At 37.4% G+C, this 27,008-nt stretch overlaps 1 gene segment (V, D, J or C); it reads right to left on the reverse strand.

Moving 5' to 3' along the window:
- Nucleotides 1-8,699: 8,699 nt before the first annotated feature.
- Nucleotides 8,700-10,039, reverse strand: LOC114658025 (T cell receptor alpha variable 12-3-like). The segment is given in 2 exon segments: nt 8,700-9,350; nt 9,889-10,039. Coding segments are annotated over 2 exon segments (396 nt in total).
- Nucleotides 10,040-27,008: the final 16,969 nt, after the last annotated feature.

Raw genomic sequence — 27,008 nt, forward strand, 5'->3', positions numbered from 1 at the left:
GAGACATTTCTTTTCAGCATTTTTATGCAAGATTAGTGTATTGTTTTTGTTTTGTACAGTTGTGCAGTTAAGCAAGGTTGCTTTTTATTTCCATCATTCACAGCTACAAAATACCAAAAAATAAAAAGGGCCTGAAGCAAATGTTTGGGCACCCGACATGGTCAGTGTAACACCCACGTTAGCAAGAATCACAACTTGTAAACACTTTTTGTAGCCAGCTAAGAGTCTTTCAGTTCTAATTTGGGGTATTTTCTCCCATTTGTCATTTCAAAAGGATTCTAGTTCTGCAAAGATATTCGTCTGTCTTGAAGCACTGCTCTTTTCAGATCTACCCACAGATTTTCAATGATGTCTAGCTTGGGGGACTGTGAGGGTCATGGCAAAACTGTTAGCTTGCACCTCTTGAAGCATTCCATTGTAGATTTTGAGGTGTTTTGGATCGTTATCTTGTTATAGGATCATTCTTCTTTTTAACTTCAATTTTTTTACAGATGATGTAATGTTTGCTTTCAGAATTTGCTGGTATTTTTTTAATCCATTTTTCCCTCCACCAATGACATGTTCCCTGTGCCACTGGCTGCAACACAAGCCCAAACCATGATTGATCCAACCCTTGCTTAATAGTTGGATAGGTGTTCTTTTCAGGGAATTCGGCACCCTTTTCTCTCCGAGCATACTTTTTCACATTGTGGCCAAAAGTTCTATTTTGACTTCAATATTCCACAGGACTCCCAAAAAGCAACAGGCTTGTTTATATATTCATTTGCAAACTTCAGGTGCTGAATTTTGTGGCTAGGATGCTGGAAAGGTTTACTTCTGCTGACTGTACCATGTTGGTAATATTTGGTCTATTGTCACTGCACAGTAGAATAGTGCACCACCACTCCAGAGTCTGCTAAATCTTCCTGAATGTCTTTTCCAGTTAAATAGTGGTTTTTAATTGTCTTCTAGCAATCCAATGAGCAGTTCTTTCAGAAAGTTTTCCTGGTCTGCCAGACTTCAACTTGACCTCTACCATTCCTGTTAACTGCCAAATCTTAATAACATTACAAACTGAGGAAACAGACCTGAAATCGCTTTGCTGTCTTCTTGTAGACTTCTCATGCTTTGTGAGCATTAATGCTTTTATTTCTCAGAGTTCTAGGCAGCTGCTTAGAGAAGACCATGACTGCTTATTGCTGGGACAAAGTTTGAGGAGTCAATGAATTTATAGAGCTTTGCAACTAAAATTGTACAAAACAAAAACAATACACTAATCTTGTATAAAGTGCTCTGTGCATCATAGATGCACAGAGTAGAAACATATGCATCAGGCATGGTCAAGACAGTCAAATAAAACTTACGGTGAGGAACGGAGTTTGGGGTGAATATTTACTTGCAGATAATAATCCCTGGGTTAAGAGGAAGAGGTAAAGGAAGTGAGAAACTCTAGTGATAATTGAAAACGGTTTGCATACAAGTTTCACAAAACTGACAATGAAATTTGTTACATTAGCAATTTTTCAAAAGGCAAACTCATTGAAAACAGGTTTGAGGGTAGGTTTAAAGTATTTTTTGTGGTTGAAAACATTGAATATTCTTCTGTAAAGGACTAATTCTCACTTCTATTTTTACCTGTGTTTTTCTACAACTACATGATGCATATAATCATCAGAAAACCCATAAAATGACTTTTGTTTATGCCACATCATAACAGTGATGTACTACATTTTTGAAAAATGTGACATGCTGCACATTTTTCATATGAAGACATATTACCATCATGTTCATTACTGTATTTTCTCAGCATGAAAACTCACTATACAGAAGGCCACTTGCATTCCCAACCCCCCATCCACCACAACAATACTTAACAACATCTGTTTCCTGTTTCTTGATTCTTGCAGATGAAGCCTCACACTTAACATGTGCCATATAGCTTCAAGTTTCATTTTTGTCTCAGATGCACTTACCAGTCCAACACAACAAATGTCTGATGGTTTAATTAAATGTCTATTTGAAACAAAACAAATGGGTCATCACAAGTGGAATTTCTTATATTTTTTAATAAAAAATAAATTAATAAAATAAAAGTACAACTTATGATGTTATTATGAAAATGCTTTGGAACTTTGGTGATTGTACTTGTACAATTATTTTCATTTGGCACATTGTTCAGTTTGGAGATGTAACAATACCAGCATTTTTGCATTCAGATCACCAGTTAGCTCCTGAAGAGTCTGTAGGACTACTTGGAGGCATTGAATGTACCGATACATAAAGTCACCAGAGGTTCTCAATTGGATTCAGTTCTGGTAAATGTGCAGGCCAATCAATGGCATCGATGCCTTCTCCTTCTAGGAACTGCCTACCCACTCTGGCCACATGAGGCTGGGCAATGTCTTACACCAAGAGGAACCCAGGGCCCACTACACCAGTGTAAGGTCTGACAATGGTTCTGATGATTTCGTGTCAGTACCTAACAGCACTCAAGCTACCATTACTTAGTACATGGAGGTCTATGCGCCCCCCTCCCAAGGATATGCCTCTCCAGACCACCACTACCAAAACGGCCATGCTGGAAAATTTTTGCAAGCTGCATAATGCTCCCCAGGGTGTCTTCAGACTCTTTCAGGTCTATCACATATGCGTAAACCTGCGTAAACCTGCTTTCATCTGTGAAAAGTGGGTGGTGGGGGGGGGTTGTGGATTCCCAATTGTGGTATTCTCTTGCAAATGCCAATCAAGATGCACAGTGATAGGCTGTGAGCATAGGTCCTACTAGAGGACGTTGGACCCTGATGCCATCCTCATGGGGTCTGTTCTGACAGTTTGGTCAGAATCATGTACACCAGCAGCCTTCTGGAGGTAATTTTGTAGGGCTCTAACAATGCTACTCCTGTTCCTCTTCTCACAAAGGAGCAGATACCGGTTCTGTTGCTCGACTGATGCCCTTCTACAGCCCTGTTCAGTTCTCCTTGTATAACAGCCCGTCTCCTGATATCTCCTCCATGCTCTTGAGACTGTCCTGGGAGACAAAGCAAACCTTCTTGCAATGGCACGTATGAATATGCCATCCTGGAGGAGCTGGACTACCTGTGCAACCTGAATCAGCTGTAGGTATGCGTCATGCTACCAGTAGTGACAGGGACACTATCAAAATGCAAAACTAGAGACGAATTAGTCAGGAAGGATAAGGAGAGAGCAATTTTCTCTGGTCACCACCTACAAAACAATTCCCTTTTTGGGGGTTGTCTTGCTGTTTCCTCTCTAGTGCACCTGTTGTCATTTTCATTTGCACCAAAGCAGGTGAAACTGATTCACAATCGCTTATGCTTCCAATTTAGACAGACTGATATCCCTGAAGCTTAACTGACTTGGTGTTAGCTTAGTTAACTTTTTCTTTCTTATAGAAAAAGTCAAATAACTTATGAATTCAAATCTTTTAATTCATATGTTCAAGATGGATAAACTCTTTAGCTAGTTATTAAGCTTCTCATGTTTTTATTGTGGCATTCATTTGATCACAGTTAATCCCTGTGCTGGCTCAACTCTTCCCCCTCACTGAATTTGTGTGTATGTAGTGCTATACATATGAGATGCTGCTTGACACTTTCTTACTGGATTTATTCTTCACAAAGTTATTACCTTTCACTCACAGAGACACCAATACCAATACCTTAATACATTAGTTGTCTTTGCCCTTGTCTATGAAATTACATTTAATATTTCTCAGAATTAAAGTAAGTGTACTTATGGTTTGAAATGAATGACACTTTCTTCAGACACATACTTTTCTGTCTTTGTTCAGGTGTCAGCGGGGTCAGCTAATAATCATTCAGTCCCTCTCATAAGCAAGGCAAATATGTGGCTTTTACATATCAGCTTGAGTATTTTCTACCTTTGCAAGGTTTGGATTAATGGCATTCATGGTCCAAGTTCTGTTACACTTGTGACTTAAATCCCAATAAGTTCCAAAAGCACTTCCAAAATTGTTCATTTGAGGGAGATATCCCTGTCAAACCCTGGCTAGTAATGAGGGCAAACACAGGCTGTTCATAAAAATAAACATTTCATTTTTTCTTTTCATGAAAATGCACTGAATCAAAGGCAACTTTTGTACAAAAGGCAAAATGAAGCTGCTTAAAACAAAAGACAATCTAGGTGAAAATGTCCTAATATATAAATCCAGAAACAAGATTAAAAAAAAAAAAAAACTAGCAAGAGGTCAAACCTCCAGTAATAACAATCAGTAGAGCAAAGCACAAGTAACTCATTACTTCCTGGCAGGCCCCAAATTGAACTGACAGAAACTATGGAAAACTCTCAGGATTTATAAGACAGAGAGCAAGTGGTCCCAAAACACAAAGAACATAGCAAAAGCAACTGATATGCATAGACAAAATCAAAACTAAAGAATGATGTACATAATCAACATAAATAAAATAATCAAAAATGAACAAAAGAGGTACAAAACATTAATAAGGAACCCTAGCTAAGACATAACAGATATGATAAATATCCCATTTCTCCACTCCAGCCCTAGTTTCTCTATTGGAGTAGAAAGACCTGCTTTAACCTTTGTTACAGCCTCACTAGGGTCTCTACTATACAGCAGATCTGCGGTGGGTTGGCACCCTGCCCGGGATTGGTTCCTGCCTTGTGCCCTGTGTTGGCTGGGATTGGCTCCAGCAGACCCCTGTGACCCTGTGTTCGGATTCAGCGGGTTGGATAATGGATGGATGGATATACAGCAGATGTTATGGCCAAGTCAACCAGTCAGCTGATAAAGTGAAGCAATCACCTGAGGTATTAGAAGCTTCTTCCGTTGGTTGCCTGGGTGCACATAAACCCATTCTCTTGATTAACCACTGGTGCAATCTGTCCGTCAATGTTACTCATCCTTAATTTATGGTCCTTTGTTCAGAATTTGGGTGTCCAGCTCCTGCCTTCAAGAGATGCCCCTGTGATGTTACAAGGTCTGGTGTCAATCATTTTACCAGATAAGCCACAGAGGCATTCCAAAGGGAGTTCAGTGAAAAATAGGCTGGCATTAAGGGTGTCTGGCAGCGACTTGCTAAGCCAGGACTTGGGTCTCAGCCTGGCAAAATGATAATGCCAGTAATCTCTACAATAAATTTCTGCAAAGTGGTCTAAATGAGTTACAAATATAAAACACAAATAAATTACCACACTGGTATTCACCTCCTTCAAGTTAGTATTTATTAGATGCAACTTTGAGAGAAATTATAGCCTTGAATCTATGTGGACAGGCCCCTCTATCAACTTTATACATCTGAATGCTGCAATTTTTTGCTGTTCTTCATTGCAAAAATGATCAAGCGCTATTAAGTTGCCTGAGACTCCTTTTTTGAACTCCAACTGCAATACCTAGTTGTACTGAGATCCAGAATCTGTCTCAACAACCCCATGATGTTAACATTGCTATTCTAAGCTGGGGCCTCAGACTCCGTAAACAATTTCACTTCAACCAGTTTCTTAATTAGAAGCCAATTCTTGTTGTTAATTAAACCTGTTATTTAATTTCATGGCTTGTTCATGCTCTCCTTCTACCAGAGTAGACTTTTCCAAAACTGTTGATTTTTTCTTTCTCCTAATAACAATGTCAAGATGTTTTGTGGACCTGAGCAGGTCAGCATTACTGAGACCTTTCTTTATTTCAGATATTATACGATGGACATTGATTGAAGGTCATGTGGTGGCTCATTTTGTATCTTATTGTTGTTTGGCTGCTAATTAAGAAATAAAATAACTAAAGAGTCTGAGTCTTAAATAATAAGTTAATAAAACTGGAAAAAACTGAAAAAACTGGTGAATAATTAAGAAAAGTATTATAATGAAAACCCACAGCCACAGTAGCGATCAAGAACCAGAGCTGGAGACTCCTGAAATAAAGAAAGAGACTGTTAATGAAGAAGGGAGAAAAGTTACAAAAAAGATCTATTCTTGCAATTTGAGAGAATTTTGATAGTGTAAAAAAATATGAAAATAGTTAAAATTCCTAATTATAATAAAATGTACAAAATTTTTAAAACACATACGAAATAAATAATTGTTATAAAGGAGAGTATAGTCACTTAGGACAGGTCTCCTTTAACTGGCATTCTTTCATTCTACAGCAAAGCTCAAACTTAAATGAAGTATTTTGTTTTAAACAATACAGAACAAATGAAAGTAATCACATAAAGATGAAAAAAACTACATTGCCACAACTGATAGAAAATGAAAAAGTAAGGCTGTTTGCTAGAAACTTTACCTGTTAAAACAGAAGAATCAATGTTGAAGAAAAAGTTAAGATGAAACCTTAACATTTATGTAATTGATGACAAATAACCTAGATTTTAAAAATTCTTTGAGAGAAATCTACGAAAGGTCTGTCAGATTTAGCTGGAAAAGTGCAAAAGTGAAGAAACAACACTAAAGTTAACATTTGTGAATTTACATGTCATCAAAAATAGAAGAAAAACAGTGGAGAAGGGAATTTATTTATATATTTATTTAGAAAGGTGGAAAGTAACTCAAACTTACATAAAGAAGTCAAAGATTTAAAGCAGAAGAAAAATGGAAATTAAGTAAAAGGGATAGATCGATAGTGTAAGAGATGGCCAGCAGCTCAACCGGTAAGGATGGGGGAAAGTAACTTTTTTAGGACACTGCGTCCCCCAAGATGCTAGAGGGTAGCTTCCCTGGAGTATAGCGGTGCCTTGGATTCCCACAGGGCATCCTGGGACTTGGATTTCGGTATCTCAGCCCTGTTGGATGCCGCCAGGGGTGCTGCGGAAAACAATGGGAGACAAGGTTTTCCCCTAACTCAGAAGTACGGGCAGGCCACATGAGCGAAAATACAGAGGTACTTCCAGGTTGGCCAATATAAAAAGACTGGACAGACTCACAGAAGGGAGCCAGAGTAGGGTGGAAGGGGACGATGCTTGCTGGGAGGTGTGGAGGAGAACAGAAAGGAGAAGAAAATAATAATTGTTTGTGGCTGAGGTGGTGGAGAGCACTGTAAAAACAAGAAAAAGAAGAAAAGAAAATTCTTGGTGCCTGGTTGTCAGGTTTGAGGAGCAACAGTGCCCCCTAAAGTCCAAAATAGATAGATAAGTTCCGGCTTCCTGCGTGCCTTTAAATAATTAAATAGTTCTGAAAAGGGATGGTCTGTTCTCACATTGATGGCTCCTTCCTAACATTACCAGTAGACGCAGACATTTGTCACTTATTCATGCTTACTCAGAGTCTAATGTCTGTGAAATATGTCAGTGTAGTGTTGTCCAGTTGTTCTAAAAATCAGTCCAGATGGCACTGCGGCTCAAGATTTTTGTATCATCCCGTTTCATAATTAGTGAGTCATTTTAGTTCTAACTGCTCTTATTGCTTAATATACATTCAGAAGAGCTCTGTGGTGTGAGATTTCCATTTATAAACACATTTGAAATATTTCTTTTTTCACCATACCTTTAAATACTAAACTCTCTTCTGTCATATTAATACCTCCTATTTTCTTTAGAATCGCTCCCTTAATTGTATCCTATAAAGATAATTAACAATGAACGGTGGACATACCAGGGCAAGTACCATTGAGTGAAACATTCAGCTACTTCAGCCTATTGATCAATAACAACTTAAATAACCATAAATCCTGCGGAGAAATGAAAATTGTGGTGATAATAATGATGAAAATCTTTAAACTGAGATAAACTAAAACTGAATTATCACAAAATAACAAAACTAACAGATATTCTTATTCCAATAAAAAATAACTTATTCGGTTTCATAACGTTGGAATTGCTATGAAATCAAGAAGGTGACGAAATAAAAACAGATGTTGATTGAGATTAAAACTTTTGACCATTTGTTAGTTGATGCAATATTGCAATATGCAATATTTTAATTAAGATTTTTACTTAAAGTTTCTACGTTTTTCGTCTTATAAATTATATATACGAGGTATTTCAAATGCATTTCAACTAAACAGGGTAAGTTAATTTAAGTTTAATGATACTGGATACTGGATGAAAAACTCTACATTTCTGCCTTTAAACTATAATAAAAATAGTTAATTTCCACAGTTATGTTTTCCGTAGTTTCCTCCCACATCCACAAAGATGTGATAGTTGGGTTAATTGGCTATTCTAAACTGGCCCTGTGTAACTGTGAGTGTGGATGTGTGTGTGTGAGTGGGCCGTATGATGCTTTTGTGTCCTATCAAGGGCAATTCCTACTTGCACCCACTGCTTCTGACTCTCTGCGACCCATTGGATTTAGCAGATTTAACAATGTTGTTGTGTTATTTAACAAATACAATACTTTAGATCATCAAGCCCTCTGTTAATCAATTTTCAGTGTGTATAACATCACTGAAGGATCTTGAAGCAAAAACAATAAAATAAAGTTAATTTAAGCAAAATACATTTTTCTTTTCATCTCACTGTTATGTTGTCTTCTTCTGTGTTTTCTATGTTAGGAATGTGAACTGATCTGTAGGTAAGTTCACATTTTTATCTTTCCTCTTGGTGTTTTGGCAGCTCCTCCTGAATAAACCAACAGCTCCCACATTCAATTTAGATAACGTTTTGTTCCCTTTTCCTGATTTATGCATTTCTGTTGTTTTATCTCTAGCTTGTTTGGAATGCACTTTACTCGTCATTGCAGCTATTTTTAACTTTTTTTAAAAAAAAAACAGGAAAAGTGAACGTTATTTTAATCATTAACTGGGGGAGGCATTGTAATGCAACTCGTTAGGAAATACATTTTTTACCTGTGTACAGCTTCCAAATTATATATAAAATCAAACTGTATCACAGTTGTAATTTTGAGCTTCAGTGCTTTTAAATACAAATACCACCAAAAAAAAACAATTATAGGATTTGATATTAATTAAAATTACAGAACTGGTTAAGGTCTGAATAATTTTGCAAGGCACTGTCTATTTTTTCCTTAAAAGCAACTATGCATCTTGTTAAATTGCAATCGTTAATGCAAAACGTACAGCGTTAGTTCTGCTGTTCTTGCTCACGCCAAGCATCAGCCCTGAAGCACTGTGGTGCTCAGACCACAGTAGTACACGGCAGAGTCAGACAGTTTTACTTCTCGCAGCGTTAACTGTATAAACCGCTTAGAATGTTTAATTTCAGCAGAAAATCGACCGTCTTTAACGCCGAGTTCATCTCCACCACCTGTCGAATATCTCTGAAGAAGGTAGCGTGGGGCTGCGTTGGGATAGTGCTGGTACCACTGCAGATAAAGAGTGCTACTGCTTGAGGTGTTGTATGTGCAGTTCAGCGTAACATTCTGTCCTTCTTCAGCAGTTTGAACATGTGGAATCTGTGACACGAAGTCACCAGAACACCGTACTGAAAAGCAGGAGAAATACAGAATCATAATAATAAGAAGAAGAATAGAAAAAGTATGTTAAAGAGGACTATATGTATGCCAACATTTATGCTGTATATATCCTATTTAACTCATAAGGATTAATATTTAGTCAAAACAATTTATGTGTCAAAGAAACATGAATATATGGCAAATTAACGCAACTAAAACATGTCAAAACATATTCCAAACAGATAAAGTATATGAACGAACACGACTTTAAATCAAAGATATCTGGACAATAACAAATTAGTATATTTTACATTATTCAAAATATTTATCTCTCAATTACTTTTGAATTGATAAAAAGTTAATACGTGACACAGAATGTGAATTTTTAAAATATATTTGTATTTGTTTCTGAACTACCATCTTGCTTGTTATCATGTTTTATAATAAAGAACGTAACATTTATTTTAATCATAAAGATGAAAGTATGTCCGTCCGTTTTCAAATTTCTTTAATGTAAATAAGTTTTCGACGATGCATTTTTAACTTCCTTTAAATATAAATTCTCACCCGCAAGTGTTATCCATAGGACAGTCACATCCAACAGACATTTTTTCAAATTCCTTCTTTTCGTCATAATTATTGTACTTAACTATCAGCAATAACACTGACTTGTTAGTAGACGCTGCCTCCTATGTTAGACTTTATTTCCGATTCGTTGCTATAGGCTTGGCGACAAACACGAACTTGAGGGATGGATGGGTTAAGCCTACTTGCATTGGTTCGTAAACCCAGCCCCTTTTTTGCTACGGAATGTTTGTGGCGATATAAAGTTAATATAATTTAGTTGGGAAAGAATCCTCAAAATATAAACATTTACTTGATTAATTTTGTTAACTCCTTTCAATAAACTGGCGCTGTATTAGTTACTTGAGTTGAAATGCTGGAGCTTAATTCAACATGATTTAGCATTCTCATGAAGGGACAGTGCAGGTGAGGCCAGTCCTGACATGCATTCAGTTACATTTAATTAATTTTTATATAGTGCTCTTCCATTTAAAGTTCCATGTTGGAGTACATAATTCAAAATATGCTTAAAACACCGCAATAAATCCCCATAAGAACACGAAGCTGACAATACATAGCTTGCTGTTTCAATTAATTTCATATTTATTAGAGGGAAAGATATGTGTACTCTAATCCAAGACCAGCCAATAGCAGGCAAGAGAAAAATAAAACAACAATCAACTCAGATTCTATGTGCTCTGACCATGCTGGTCAGATATCCTTTTCTAGGTACTCGAAAAGGTCCCTGTAGGATCGTCAATTGTTCATGATACTAGAAAAATTAAAACATGGTGTGCCATCAATAAGAGAAGAGTGACTCCTAGCTAAAGGTTCTGCCTCGTACAATAGTTTTAATACTTTGGTAGTTTCACAAAGACCTGTGGTAATAGTGTTTACTGTCTTGTACATTAGGTTTTGTTTTTTTTTGTTCTTGTCTGAGTGTTGTCACTTTCGTGTATATTTTGCATCGTTTTCTGTTATTATTTACTAATTGAATAATTCTGAATATATGAAATACTGTTTTTCCTCTTGCCCTGATTAGATTGTACTGGGCAGGTGAATCACCGAGAGAGGAGATTGGGGCGGGGCGGAGGTTGAGGTTGAGGTTTACAATGAACATACAGGATAAAGGAAAATAATGTTGCAAGTTTTTGGTATTGGCATGGGGAACGGATAGAGTAAAGCTTCTTGAAGTATAAAACATTCAAGCATATGTGTCGGAAACTGTTTCGAGGTTTTGACGTATTTGACATTCTCTTCTCTAGTGACATCTCCTGGAAATTTTTTTTTGTTTTACACTAACTAAAAAATAAAGTTCAACGACACTGCGAAATCCTGAAACTGAAAGCTGCTAACAAACCTCAGTCCGCAGGCAAAGCTAAAATCATGGAATATATCTGGCTTTTGTATGCATGAGTTATTATTTTGTGATTGATTTCATTTAACCATCAACTGTACACTCTCACACTACAGTAAACAGGCATGCACTCCATAAATAGTCTGCTTATTTCTTATTTCATTTTCAATATTTCCCAGGCGCTTCTAGGCTATGATCCGAGTTATAATATATCTATGATCAAAACGCTGATACTTTGGAACATTAAAAAAAGAAAAGTTTATTAAGCAGTATAAACTCTACTACACAAAAAATGTGGAGTTATGTGCATACATGAACTCTTCATCAAACTTAAAAAAACACAAGGAAGTACATAGATTTTCAAAGTAGCAGAAAATTTTAAAATACCACATAAATGATAAAAATCATAGTTGATATTTGAAAGGTACTGCAGTAATATTCATATAGCCAAACAGTGGTGTGTTTATAGGTACATGCAGTATATGCACATGTATACACACAGCTCCAAAGTAACAACAACAACAGCAAAAAAAAAATACACGCTCTTTTGTGCCTTTTAGTAATTGAGATCCTCACCTGCCTCTGCTGATTTCTTCAGTTACTTTTTACAATCTGTACCCCTTTTTTAGCAAGACTGCTGGTATAATGGGCTAAAGCAGTGGTTCCCAAACTCAATTCCAGGGATCCACTGTAGCTGTGGGTTTTCGTTCTAATCACCTTCTTTTTTAAATTGTATTCCTAGCCTAATTAAGTAAGCTGTTACTGTATATCCCAATTTCTGAATTTTGGGGTCAATTATAAAATTAGTAAAACTATGTTTGGTAAATATATGTTAAAGTGTATTAAGCATGTTATATGGGGATATTTTTTTTCTGTTTTTACTTTTTAGCAATATTTTTATCCTGATTTTCATTCTGCTTTCTGGGTATTCTGGTAATTTAATCCATTATTTACCAATTAGAGAGTGTATCTGATACAGATGTTACCATCATCTTTCTGGAATATATTATTTAAATTTTCTTACTTTAAAGCAAGGGTGTATTAGAGCTTTACTTTACTAATTTTCACTATTTTCTCTTTTGTTTAATTCAGTTCATTTGCTATTTTTCTATTTTAATAAAAATCTATATATTGCTTGCTTACTGAATCTCTAGTGATGGAAGTAATAAATATTAGGCACCTGATATGGGGAGATTCTCACTTTCTTTCCCTCAGGGTTAGCAGGCTGAAGGAGGCATCCCAACAGAGCACCACATAGTGGGATATGTATTGTTTCTTAGTGAGAGGCACTACCAAGGTGTGTCTGCCTCAGTGTTTGTAGTTTGTTCTCTGGGATCAGGGTATGTCAAGCTTTATGCGTCTTCCTCAAGGTGATCAAGGTGACTTTGATTCTAGGTTATATCTGAGGACACCTCTATGTTCATGTTAAAACTGGTGGGTCCCTATATGGAGTACTAAAGTTGCTGTTTTGACTTAAAAAATAACACCATAAAAACAGATATGTAAGGAACAAGAGAAAGAACAGGACTGTTCTGTTGACCTTTATATAGTTCTGTTGATGATGTCACTGCAGCTTGGTCTGTGTGCATCATGGGATACATCATCATTGAATGAGGCTTTGAAATGAGGCTACCATCAGCTGGTGGTGGGTGTAGCCAAAAGAAAATGATGTTCAAAAAGACATTGAATGAAATTCCACTGTTAAACCAAGGCTTCTTTCTGAAAATAAATGATGAAACTCGATTCCCTGTGTATCAAAGCCTCAGTAATGACACCAAGATCATTTTTAAGCACATGTAGAACTCAACAAATCATGCAATAATAACAGTGATAAGCTACACAGGCCTCACTCATTATCAATACTTATCAGTGCTTAAGTGAATAGGCTCTTATGTATGCTTCTTTTCTTGTGTGGGTTAAGCTTGTGGTGCAAAGAGTAGGCCATATCATAACAAACTTGGTAAGTTTCTCTAACCCTATGAAAATATAGACTGATAAAAGTGTAAGTGAATAGCAATGCCTCTGTTCACTTCTTCAATTTCCGGCATCTGTTATCATTTGCTACACCAAGTTTGTTTGAATATCAGTGTCTTTACAAAAATTCAGTGTACAAAATAGTCTTTTTTTATCATTACTCTGAAAAAATCATTCATGGGACCTTTAGCCATAAATAACTAATGGCTTAAAGGTTAAAATTCAAATGTAAAGATTTTGTTAAACTTTCTGAATTACAAACATTATTTAATAAGTTCAGCTGACACAATAATAATAATAATTACATCAGCTTACTATTGTATTAATTTAAACTTAATTTCATTAATTAACTGATAAAAAAACAAAAATGATGTTGTGGTAACTTGATCAAGTTGGTCGGGTGATTTGATTTCTCTCCATATCACACTTTAACTTGAAAATACTAACAAATAATGAGACAAAATTATTTGGAACAACTTACATAAAGGGGCAGCACAGTAGCATGGTGGTAAAGCTGCTACTTTGCAAAAATGAAACCAGGGTTCATGTACTGGGTGCTCTCTGTGTATGTTGCATGTTCTCCCCATGTCCTTGTTTGGGTGTCTTCCCACAGACCAAGAACATGCAGGTTAAGTGAATCAATGTTGCTAATTTGACCCTATTGTGTGTGTGTGTTTGTGTGCATGTGTGTTCACCCTTTATTGGGCTGGTGTCCTTTCTAGTGATTGTTCCTGCTTGTGCTTGTTCCTTGCTGAGATAGGCTCCAGCTGCCCCCTCCCACAGATAGTTGGATTTAGAAAATAGAAAGATGAATGATGACTAAAATATCTCTTCATTTTGAGAAAAAAATACTTTGGAACAACTTAGTTTTTTTGTGTGTGTCCAAGTTAAACACTTGGGTTAATACTGCTACTTATCGTGGTAATTAACCATTCTTTTAAATGTAGTAATAGTAATAATAATTCTTGTTATCTCTTGTTATCCCCCTGTAGTTGCTGCAATACATGTGATCACCCTTCCCTTTTCAGATAGGGACAATAAGTCCTGTTTTCCAGCCAGTTAGGATGACGCCCGTCTCCCAAATAAATGCAAAGATTGCTTGTAATACCAGTAGGACAGCCTTGCAACCAGCCCGGAGAAGTTCACACCACAGATCCCTGAAGCCTTCCCTACCCTCAGCTAGTTCACCACCTGTAAAGTCTCAGTGAGATCGGGTGGTTCACAGCTAATTGGAGAGTCAGCCTCAAGAATCATGGATCCAGAGATATCCAATGTTCTAGCCAGAGGATCAGATTTAAACAGCTGGATCAGATTTAAACAGCTGCCCAAAGTAGCCAGCCCAGCGGGTCACAATTGCAGTGTCATCTCTAAGGACCATTCCATCAGCTGCCCTGGCTGTGACTCTCCAAGGAGGTAAAGGTAATTCACTTTATTTATTGAGGTGTGTTGAATTAACTTAATTTTAACATAAGTTGACATAAATTAAAGAGCTAGTTTTTGTTGATCTGCAACATTTGTGGTTAGAGTGCAAGGTTCATGTTCTCCTCTTTCAGAAAATTGTTTATTTCACAAACACCCGTGCTTTCATATGTGTTATAAATGTGAGAAATGCACCTTTCTGTGTTCCCAAGTATACTGTACACCGTAAACTGAGAGATTAAAAAACCATACACCATGAAACAGAGATGAAATATAAAAGCTATACATAAATACTGGAAAAGACACAGTGATATATTTAATAAAACTAGTAAAAAGAAGCATATGGACTGGAGGCAAATAATAGTGTTCATTCTAATTTCTTACATTTATATCTTTGTTTTTAAATACACTTCTCATTTAATCAGAAGACCTAGAGTACCTCACCTCTTTGTTTGCTGTCCCAGGAATTAGAGCATGACATTTATTTCACTCTGAAATCCAGAAGGATTAATTTAAGAATTTTCAGTAAACCTTTTTTAACATGCACTAGGCAATTAACAAAGAGGTGACAGCATCAAAGCACTATGATTTCATCTCTGTGTTTTTTGTCATTAAGTAAAGCGTCTAACAACATGTTTTAAAAAAAATCAGGTATTAAAACTTGAGATATCAACATATAGGAATGTTTAGTCCAACAGGACAAAGGGTGAGTAACTACACTTTTACAAGGTTGGAGAAGTTGGAGCCTAACTCAGTTCAGCTTGGTGCAGCTAAACATCCTTTCTTGCTTGTCTTTGGAGTGTAGTTGGAAACAAAATAATCTGAAGATATCCCGCACAAAGAGAATGAGTAAGCTGTAGACAATATTAGTGATGTATTAGTATGGATTGCTAGTGTGGGGAACAGCCCGGACACAGACAGGTAGACATGTTGGTTTCACCACACACACATTTATTTACAATATTTACAATATTTACACTGTCCATAAGTGCACAATACCCAGGGCTGCAGCACCAATCACCCCTTAAGTCCTTGGCCACACAACACAATGCCTTCAGTCTCTGGTCCGCCTCCACTCCTCTCCTCTGAGCTCCGTCCTACTTCCACCCGACTCTTGCCAATGACTGGAGGGAGGCGGCCCCTTTTATACACCTCGGATGGACTCCAGGTGCATCCTGAGGAGCCTCCGTAGACACACCCCTGTGTGGCAGAAGCTCTGGCTGTGTTCCCGGAAGTCCTCCGGGTGTCCCCAATCCTCTTCCCCCCAGCACTTCCGGGTGTGGCGGAAGTGCTGAGGTCCTGGGCTCCCAAGGCATCGGGGTGCCCCCTGGTGGTGACCACGGGCCCCTACAGGGTAGAGCTTCCAAGCTCTGTACCCGTGGCCCCCAAAGCAACCAGGGTGGATACCCCCTCGTGTCCTGGAGGAGGCACAAGCCCATCTCCGGTCCTCCTATGCATCCCGGCCGGGTATGAACCCCAGCTGGGTGCCACACTAGTCACTGATCCCATTTGACTATTGTTCATCTTAAATTACCTTGCCTTATTTATATTTTGTAACCACTATTAACAGGTGCCTAAAAACATGAAAAATTGAAAATGATTGAAAATAATTTGTATTTGGTTATATATGAACATTTACGAGATATATGAGTGCATAACAATTTCTTTCTTTTAAATTTTCTTTTTACTATTTTTTATTTGTAAATATTGAAATTACTTCTAAGTCTCTCTGTCTAAAGGTAAGAATACAAGCAGGCTAAAAAGAAATGGAAAAGAATCAGTTTATTTATTTACCTAAATTATAAAAAACAGCATGCATCAAATCAGGTCACTGATTCAGCACACTGCACATATTTCCATTAATGTAGAACATGCTAAACATATATTTTTCATAGTAAAAATGAAAATCTTTATTTGAATTAACAGCTAAATATATTTTTTACAGATAAATGAATGCACATTTACATTATAAGGGTGTTGTAACTGCAGTATCAATTAATTGTTTGAATATTCCAGAATATTTTAGGGATGCTACTTATTTAATTTATGTATATCGCTGTGCTACAACAGATTCACAAAAATGCAATATTAAAACCCTGAATGTATGTAATAATAAAATATTGCAGCATCCATGCTATCTCTACTATAGTGGTCTGAGCTTCTGTTGGCATTTTGTGGGTTAAATGTTTGGTAGCACAACGGGCAGTCAGTAAAATAGTGGTAACATTTAATTGTAAATACAACAAGCCACTCATAGGCTGCTGCTTCCCCCAACAGATGCACTATGTTACTAAAATTAATGCTCAATAAAATTTTGATTTTTTCCTTCTTTTATTTATTCATTTTTCATTTTTGAATCCACAATTAATGTAAATGTGTTAATTATCCATTAACACTAGAATTACCAGAGCCTACGAAAAAACTCGTAAATCCGTCCCACCTTAAATCGCGTCTTAAATCCGTTTGCACCTCTCCGCCAGAGTCTTTTGCCATCTAAATGTGCTGATAAACACAAGCTATAGCAGCCAGCTATTCCATCCCCACACCGACTTAGAACGAACTTCTCCTAGCTCATGCCTTGCCTTGATTTGATTATCTGGGATTGAAGTGGAGTTTTAGAGTGGAAATAATATAGCATTATTTGGAATACACACATTTCATGTGTGTTCCGTTTCTATAGTAGTCTGTGCAAACACATTTTTGAAACAGAAACGTTTTTCATATTCTAATAGTAAATGACAAAATGTAGGCATAAACTATATAACGTATGAAGCCTGAAGTCCATATATCAAAGAAACACTTTCACAAAAGGTACAAATAAGAGAACACGTGAACTTTTATTCAAAAATATAACAGTCGCATTCAGAATCAATCCATACAACCCCATCTGACATAAAGACGCGCTATAGGTCTGCAGTGTACCACGATGCATACTACCGCCAAAAAAGGGTTCTGACACACAAACACTGGCGAAGCTGCCTTCTTCGTATCTCACCGTCACTTGAAATCAGCAGTTCTTAGCATTGCACCACGCAAGCTGTCGTATCAACCACCAACTGTAACTTGCTTTCTTTATTCTTCGGTTATAGTCTTGAATAAAAGTGCACTTTTATTTATGTGAAAACAGCTGTGTCAGATGGGGTTGTATGGATTGATTCTGAATGCGACTGCGAGAATGAAAAGTGAATAAAAAAAAAAAAAAAAAAAAAAGCTAACCTTTACCAGTATCATAAGTTACACCGGCTGTTACAGACTGAAATCAAATTTATGTTGTTATTCTAAAATTGTAAGAATAAGAGCAGTTCACTTCTCAAAGTGGAGCTGTACGGGATTGAACTCGCAACCCTCTGATTCCCAGTCAGGAGCTGATACCATTACACCACTGCGGCGGTTGTAGTAAGAGTGTCAATGTGGCATGCTAACGCGGCTTTTTTTTTTTGTGCAGTTATATTTTTGAATAAAAGCGCATGCGTTCTCTTATTTGTACCTTTTGTGAAAGTGTTTCTTTGATATATGGACTTCAGGCTTCATACGTTATATAGTTTATGCCTACATTTTGTCATTTACTATTAGAATATGAAAAACGTTTCTGTTTTAAAAATGTGTTTGCACAGACTACTATAGAAACGGAACACACATGAAATGCGTGTATTCCAAATAACGCTATATTATTTCCACTCTAAAACTCCACTTCAATCCCAGATAATCAAATCAAGGCAAGGCATGAGCTAGGAGAAGTTTGTTCTAAGTCGGTGGGGGGATGGAATAGCTGGCTGCTAGTAGCTTGTGTTTATCAGCACATTTAGATGACAAAAGACTCTGGCGGAGAGGTGCAAACGGATTTAAGACGCGATTTAAGGTGGGACGGATTTACGAGTTTTTTCGTAGGCTCTGGTAATTCTAGTGTTAATTTGATCATTTAATTCATCCTGTACGGTCCATATTTCAGCTCCATACTGTCCATACTGCACATTATTGCTGGTCTTTGCATAACTCCTGATACCTTCTTCCAATTGTTTCTTCCACAGTGCATTCTGGTTATCTCTGCACCTAATCTTTTACCTTGGGCTACCACTGATAATAGATTATTATTATATTTAAATTTATCTACTCTTTTAAATAGCTCTCCCAGCAGGCCAACTCCTATATCTTGACTGGCATTACACCTTAGACATTTTGTCTTCTTCCTATTAATCTTTAATCCAAAGCCTTTCTCAAATTCTTTCAACTTCCTCTCTAATACTTATTTTCTCCACATTCCTGACGCGGCTTTATAAATACACTGAAACTAACTGCATATTGTTTATTAGTGTAACGCATCTGATTGTAATTAATCTGCAGCAATATAATGGTCCAGGGAATAGCCATAGTATTCCAAATACCATAACTGCTTTAGCATTGTAACTCACACTGCATCTTCTTCTTCTTTCAGCTGCTCCCGTTAAGGGTTGCCACAGCAGATCATCTTTTTCCATATTACTCTCACTGTACCACTCGGAGTATTTATATCACTGTATCTGAGTGAGGAGTCACAGCAGCAGCTGATCGGAAAGAGAAATATCGGTATACAGCATGAAGCAGACACTGCCTGAGCCATGGCAAAAAACACTTTAGAGACTTCCCAGTACGGACTTCGTGGTTTAGAAAAGGTTTCATCCCAAGAACTATAAACGCACTAAATCAGTCCATCAAGTGCTCCTTGTAGAACTGTTTACTTATAAGTACAATTACCTCACTGTAAACTTGCACTACAGTTATAATATTGCACAACCTGCGCCACTTTATAAAGTGCGTATTTACATATGATGACGGTATTCATTTTTAAGATGAAATGCAGCAAAATATGTTGATTATATTATACAGATAAAACTTTAACTTCATTTAAATAATCTGTATTGTTAATAATTAAACATGTGAGGACACGGTGCTGCAGCGCTAGCTAGTTCAGGGATTGTTCCTGCATTGTGTTGTATTCTTGCTGGTGCTGACGCGACACTGGAATGCTAGACGGATAGAATAATTAAACATGTACTACGAAGATATTTCAATGTTCCTTAAAAGTTTTGAAGAATCGGCGTTTTAAGCCTACAGATGGCTTCATGTCTATATAGCTGATTGTGTGGCGATTGGGTTTTTGGAGAAAGAAAAGTAAGGACAGGAATTGGAGGTTAGTACGTTTGAAAGAGACAGTACTGCTGTGTTAAATTATTTCATTGAAGGTCACGCAGCAAGCCTCTTGCGTGAGATATGAACAATCACTGCGCCACCGTGTTCCCATGTTTAATAACATGCTTTCATTCCTATTGTCAGAGGGGGACACTTTTACATTTTTTTTGTGCACTGGGTGGCTCCATTAGGCACCCACTGTTGGGACTGGGGGGTGAGAAGTTAAAAGGCTATCTGTACTTATTAATGGTATTTGCTGTCCTGCAAGAGAATCACTGCTTTGAAGTCTGGCCTTGGTAGAATGTCTGTATTTACCTGGCTTGGAAATATTGGTTTCTAATCAGCATATCTGTACTTATTAATGTTTGGTAACCATACATTTTGTTTGTGTTTTTATTAATTGTTAAACCCAGGCAATTCAGATGTGCCATGGATTAAACTGTTTGTCCAGGACTGACAACAGAGGGGTGAAGTAAATATAAACTGCTGGCCAGCAGAAGGCAGGAGGGGGAGTCCACAGGAAACGCTGCCAAGACACTCGGACAGGGCACAGGGGCTCGCAGGCAGACAAGGGTACCTGGCTGGCACGACGTGAGGCACAAGGACGGCAACATTTACTTCCAGGGAGGAAAAGACAGCTCCACAAGGAGACGCCAGTTGTGGGTCCAGCGAAAGAGGGAAGCCACATGAGAGGACCCAGTAAAGCTGACAGACGAGGAATGAGGCGTGCCTAGGTCCCAGCAACACAAGGAGCCCAGAGTGGAAGAAAAAGGAACAACGAAGAGACGTTGACAGGGAGTCAACAATTTGACACAACTTCTGCCGGGGAACAGAGTGCATCCATGAACAATTTAGTGTTGGGGTAACACAGTGCCCAAACTGGACTCTGCACCACTAAAGGTTGTATCCACCAATTCTTGTTTTTAAGGACTTTTAGAGTGTGGACTGTGTATTTTCCTTTTACAAAAAAGGAAATTAATTCCTGATATGTTTAGGTTCTGTTATGTTCGTTTATCTTTTTAATGTACCTTATATTGTCTTGTACAATAGAACTTACTGTTGCCTTTCCCAGAAATTACTGTTGTGTCTTTCATTGTGTGTTTACTCACCGCCCAATTTAAAGAAACCTGTGTGCTATTATTGGTAAATTTCAGGAGTTCCCAGTCTCTTAATAAAACTGGGTGGCGTAGTCGGATATTTTAATGGTGTCTAAGTTAGATTACCTATAAGTGTGACCAGACACCTGTGACACTATCACCATGAAAAAGATATCACGTATACATCTCAGTATTTTAATTATTCAGAGAGCTGTAATATCACGAATGTAATGGATTATGTGTCCTGTCGAAGAAAGAGAAAGCCCGTTTAAGAAGCAGGTAGTGATTCACACATGTAGAGCACATAGAAGATCAAATACAGAACAAAACCTTTAATGTGCTACTTTAGTTAAAATGGGATTTGAGAAACTAGTAAATTAAACGATTTTAAGATGAAGTTTATGATGTTCTTCTTTAATGGCAAAATAAACTACGTGATTAAAGTGGAAATTTCGAGATTAAAGTTGACATTTCATGCTTTTTTCCCACTGTGTGCCTATTTTTTTTTGTCTGTACCCTAATAATTTTTCATATGACACTCAGACGGTGGGCTACGACTCGCCTTTTAACGGCGACTTTGATATGTGATTTCTTTTTTATTTCGGGCACTGTTCGACTTTGTGAATTTGAGCCTTCGAGTTTCTCCGACACTCTGTCACTCGATCAACTTCCTTTTGTTGATTATACCACTGTTTAAACCAACAAATAGTACGTTTTTCCTTTGCCTCCACTTGGTATTCACTGAAATTCTTATATTTCCCCCCGTGCTTTTCCCATTGTCTTTTCACAGAAGGCTATTTATATTGATTTGCATATTCAAAGAGGCGTAATTCTGGGAGGAGTTGGTGCGGCACAGAAGGCGCGTGCACGTGCGTTACTTTTCACGCTGATCGGGATTTATGTAGTGGAAGAACGTGAAAGTATGCGTGCACACAGATTCCTGCATCTGGATTTTTCTGTGCATACGCACAATCCCGCTTTTGTGCTTACGCCATGTTATAGTGTGAGTTCTACGCACGGCGTTATACATGAGGCCCCAGATCATTTCAAGTGAGCACTAGATAGTGTCAAGAGCGCGAATGATACTTGCGCGTGCGCAACAGAAACTATTCCATGCGCACCCCTTGATACTGTTACTGGCCTCACATATGGGCTTTGTATAGGGATTATATGGTATTAAAAAAAATCTGTCACTGCACAGTTTCACGTGTAAAGTTCATAATGGAGAAAGGCATTTTTGAATTTTTAGAGTCGAGAAACGTTGCAAAAGAAGACATACAGAGACTCAAAGACGACAAGGTAGGACAATTTGTCTTGGCAACTACCGATACTTTTAAAATAATGGATTTTTAAGCAGTATACTTTTTAGTATTGACAGAAATGTAGGCAATATCAGTGTTTCTCAACCACTATTGACTTACTTGACACGATCTGCGATATTTTTCCTGTTCTTACTCGCGCTCGCTTCACTTAGAGTTACAAACTCCACCTACTCTTTAATTATATTTTATTTACCGGTTGCGCTCGTTTCTCCAAAGGGGTACTGAGACCATAAACGTACTGGGCTAAATTATACATAATAGCTACAAGTTGATAGTAAAGTACCTTCAGAGAATTTGCGGTTTGATTAAAATGCTGACAGTTTTTACGCTAACCACTTGCTTTGCGCTTTTTTTCGCGACTCACTCAGCTAGGTTAGTTTATTGGGCTCTTGTTCAGAAAGCGGACACCACTTGTTTCACAATAATTAAAATTAGGTATATAAGTAGGTTTCACATTTCTGTTATCATTTTAGCCCTATAATCGTGACTTAACATCAGGGACCTATTTTATTGACCTTAAGGTTAGTGTTTGGGCGAGGGGAACAAGACCCACTTTATCGATACAGTCAGAGACCCACACTGAATAACACTGGGCCATTTTAAAGTTGTTAATTAACAGACACTCTGGCCCGGACTTTTTCCATAATTCTCGCAAATGCCGGGATAAAAACTGAGTCCCCACAAGCCTGAACGTTAAAAAGCCTGAAAAAGGGATAGATGGAATTAATTTTATATGTTCATCATTATGTGGCAGCGAAACCCACAAAGTGCGACCTTCTCTCCAGCATTTGAAAGACAAAAATTTGTATACATTTACACCCTTTATTAGAATAATGGATCTATCAGATTTAAAACCAGCATTTTGAAACTGTGATGGCAGCTCCAATCACTGAACTACACATGTCACAATTGTTGATTGCTTAATAGTCTTTTTATACTTGTACCAATGTTTAAATAAATAGGACAACAGCTGAACTTGAACTCGATTGTAAAGTAAATGAGTAGTTAATGATTTTGCAACATATACAGTTGTATATAGCCCAGTTATTTGTTGATGGTGACAATGGTTATTTTATAAACTTTAGAGTTTTTTTTCATCATAAAATTCTTTATTTTGTTATTTTTCTGATATACTGTTGGAGACATTGCTTGAATTGTGTTAACATCAAATGTAGAAGAAATATTTGCGATTAAATGCATATATTGTGCATTTCATTGGGCACATTTGTATCATATACAGTGCATCTTTGTTGTTATAGTAATATCTTACATTATTAATTGTTTACACGTCTGTTCTCACATAGAACTGACATTTACTCATTTGCAGTGCTATTGCTTGATATGTCTGCCGCACAGTGTCTTGAACAGTAAATAGCCCCTGTATGTCACTGGGTAGGTTCACATATTGCAAGCACAGCCAGTGACAACGTCGGAATTAGGTTTAAGCTCCAGAAGATCCATCCATCTTCTAAACCTGCTTATCCAAAGCAAGGGTGTCGGAAACCTGGAGTCTATTCCAGAAATTATTGTGTAAGGCAGGAACAATCCCTGGATAAGGCGCCAGTCAATTGCAGGGTAAACACAAAAACACACACCAGGGCTAATTTAACATCAGCAATACACCTAACCTTCATGTCTCTGGACCATGATAGGAAACTGGAGCATTCTGGGGACACCCAAGTGGACACAGGGAGATCATGAAAACTCCACACAGGGAGCATCCAGGACACAAACCCTGGTCTCCTTACTGTGAGGCAGAAGGACTACCTCTGCATCACTGATGTTTCTAAAAAGTGTCTGCTCCATGAGTTTGCCGTATTTCTAAATGTTATTACTAATAAAGCATGAAAGCTAAACTGATACTTATTTACAGTAATGGTAATGAGGGGAAATTATGTATTTCTTCCTGAGGGATTTTACTGGTATAATAGTAATAGTAATAGTTGTTACCCACAACACCCCCAATGAATTTTCTGCTTGTGTGTGTGTGATTGTACATTGCAATGGCGCGTCATCCATAGGGTTTGCTTCCTACTGTATGTTGCTATTAGTGCTGCTGAGATCATTACTGGCCCATTGTAACTTTACAGTTTTTGAATGTAGTAATAGGAAGGTAGGAATAACTATATTTTGGCAATTGAGAGAAATTTATAACATATTTTCAGTATTCAGAAAATCTTTTATTCTTGTTTCTTTTTAATAAATGCAGTATGTTATACAATACTATGTATAGCTGTGTAGTTCTATTCTTGTTAAAATGGCAAGAGTAGATACCCAAAGTTATCTGGATGTTATAATTTAGACCCTTTTGCTCTTTAGTGTCTTCTAATCTGGATATTAGGATAAAGGATTTTTGACAAACATTTAATTTATTAGTTTGTTAAACTCTCCAAATCCAATAAAATGGTGGTAGGACTTGTTGCAGCACTGGCTTAATGTAAGAACCAACTCTGGATGGGTTTCCAGTCCACTGCAAGGTACATCAATACACTCAATCACATTTAATGAAATCTGAAGACTTAATGGACCGAAATAAGCTTTGCTATGTTTGCGTTGTTATGTTCTGTATTAATCATATAAGGGATGTCATTTTTTCTGTATTTTTACATTTGGTTATTAAAAGCAACATTTATTAATCAGTTTTACACAGATATTTTAACTTTAAGACCTGCAAATTAGATTTGGAACAATTTACAACACAGAAGTAAAGCATGCTTCACTTCTTCAGATTCTGTACAGTAAGTGGGTTAGTAGTTTGTGTGTGTAAACTTTTGCATTGCATTAGCTGTTTCTTCTAGCGGAGTACACCTCTAAAACATCCATCTGAATGAATGCAGATGTCATTTACTGTATTTGCTTTGTTTTAACGTTCCTAGCTAACTACTTTTGAGAGGATGAAATTAGAACAGCAGCACTCGCATAGTGTTATGGTAGTAGGTATGGTTTTAATGCAGTTGTATCAAGAACAACAGCATTGGTGTAAACGCTGCTTTGTCCTACCACCTAAAATACCCTTCCAATAGTGGCCCTGTGGTGAGATGCTAATTTTGATGGGGGCTTAAGAATGACTACCACAGATTATGCATGGCAATAAGTGTGGTATGTTCTGATTTGAGTAGAGTAGATGTTTCTAAAAAGTGGCTGCTGAGAATATGCTAAACTAGAATATCAGAAGATTTAGGCCACAGGAATATCCTACTGTGAATTGTTCATGGCATACACTATACATGTAAAATCAACTAGCTTTATTGTCATATCATCAATACACAAAAAATAAATAATAGGTAAGTGAATAGATAGTAATAATTTTCAGCAAATAATTCCCATTGGGATTAATAAAGTATCTATCTATCTATCTATCTATCTATCTATCTATCTATCTATCTATCTATCTATCTATCTATCTATCTATCTATCTATCTATCTATCTATCTATCTATCTATCTATTGTGGACGAAAAAGGCACACTGGAAAGCAGACAGATAATATTTTCTCAATTCACTTTATTTATTCATTCGGAGTCGCAGTAAGTAGAGATTCAAAAGAGTATAACTTATTGCCGCAAAGCTCAATTGAACCCTGATCAAAAGCCAGGAGGGGTTTTTTATACTTCAGCATCTCATGATTAATAAGACAGAAAGAACATCCTTATCAAACCAGTAAAGTTAAACAATATGTCTGTTGAGCTAAGCATTATCTGTGTTTTGGAAGCTAAGCACAGGAGAGACGCCTTTGCATAAACTACATGTATTTTCTGCAGCCTTGTGACCTTGTCCCTGAAACATTCACTCTGAGAAAGGGAAAACAAGAAACAGCTTACATTTTATTCATCTGGACACTATTTCTCCTGAACCCTGGAATAACATATTTTTGTTAGTTCATAAGCCAAAGCGTCTCTCACTGGCAAGTTACAAAATAGTTATTATAAAGATTCTAATTTACTAAACACACAAAATACATGGTGCTGAGGAGAACATTCTTCTTCTACATTCCCCCCTTTTTGAACCAACAAAAATATGGGTGACATAGGAGTAACAAGGGAGAGAGTAGGAGAAGGGGAAGGAGTGGAAGGAAAGGAGGAAGAAATGGGAAGCATGCATTCTTCGTGTAACATATAAGCCTTGGCCACGGAGGCAGTGAAATACTGGGACACAATATATCTAATTAGGGGGACTATACAGCAGGCCACAAGCAACAGAATGATAAAAGCAACGGCCAGTGAAATAAAAACTGACCTGAGCCATCAGCCCCAGGGGCTAGAAATGCCAGAAGTGGTAGCTAATTTATTTGAAAGGGCAGTTAAACCTGGCAAAGCACGGTGATTGATCCATCGGGAGCCATATTATTAGGGATGTAAGTGCAGCACACATCACCAATCATAGTACATACAACCCCCTTTTCAGCAAGGAGCATATCTAATGCTAATCGGTTTTGCCAAGTCATAAGGGATGTTCTATCAAGCTGTTCATGTATCCCTTCAACAGCCTCTTTAGTAAAATTCAGGAAACGCTGTTGGTTGTAATATAAGTAATTAATCCAATCTACATTTTTATTTATTGTAATTTGGGGGAAAATAGACTCAAATCCGGCAGCAACTTGATCTCGCGCTTGAAATTTATCAGGGACTCCACAAGGGACACCAATGGAATCAAAGTAAACGCCAGGGCCGTGAAGAGAGAATGTGGAGGGGTCAGCAGAGCGGGGTTGACGACGTCGGCCAGAGCTGGACGACATGCGAGGAGAATTCAAAGGGAGGAGGCGGAAAGGCATAACAAGTTGGGTTAATGG

Source organism: Erpetoichthys calabaricus, chromosome 9 (genome assembly GCF_900747795.2).
Source record: "Erpetoichthys calabaricus chromosome 9, fErpCal1.3, whole genome shotgun sequence".
NCBI classification, from domain to species: Eukaryota; Metazoa; Chordata; class Cladistia; order Polypteriformes; family Polypteridae; genus Erpetoichthys; species Erpetoichthys calabaricus.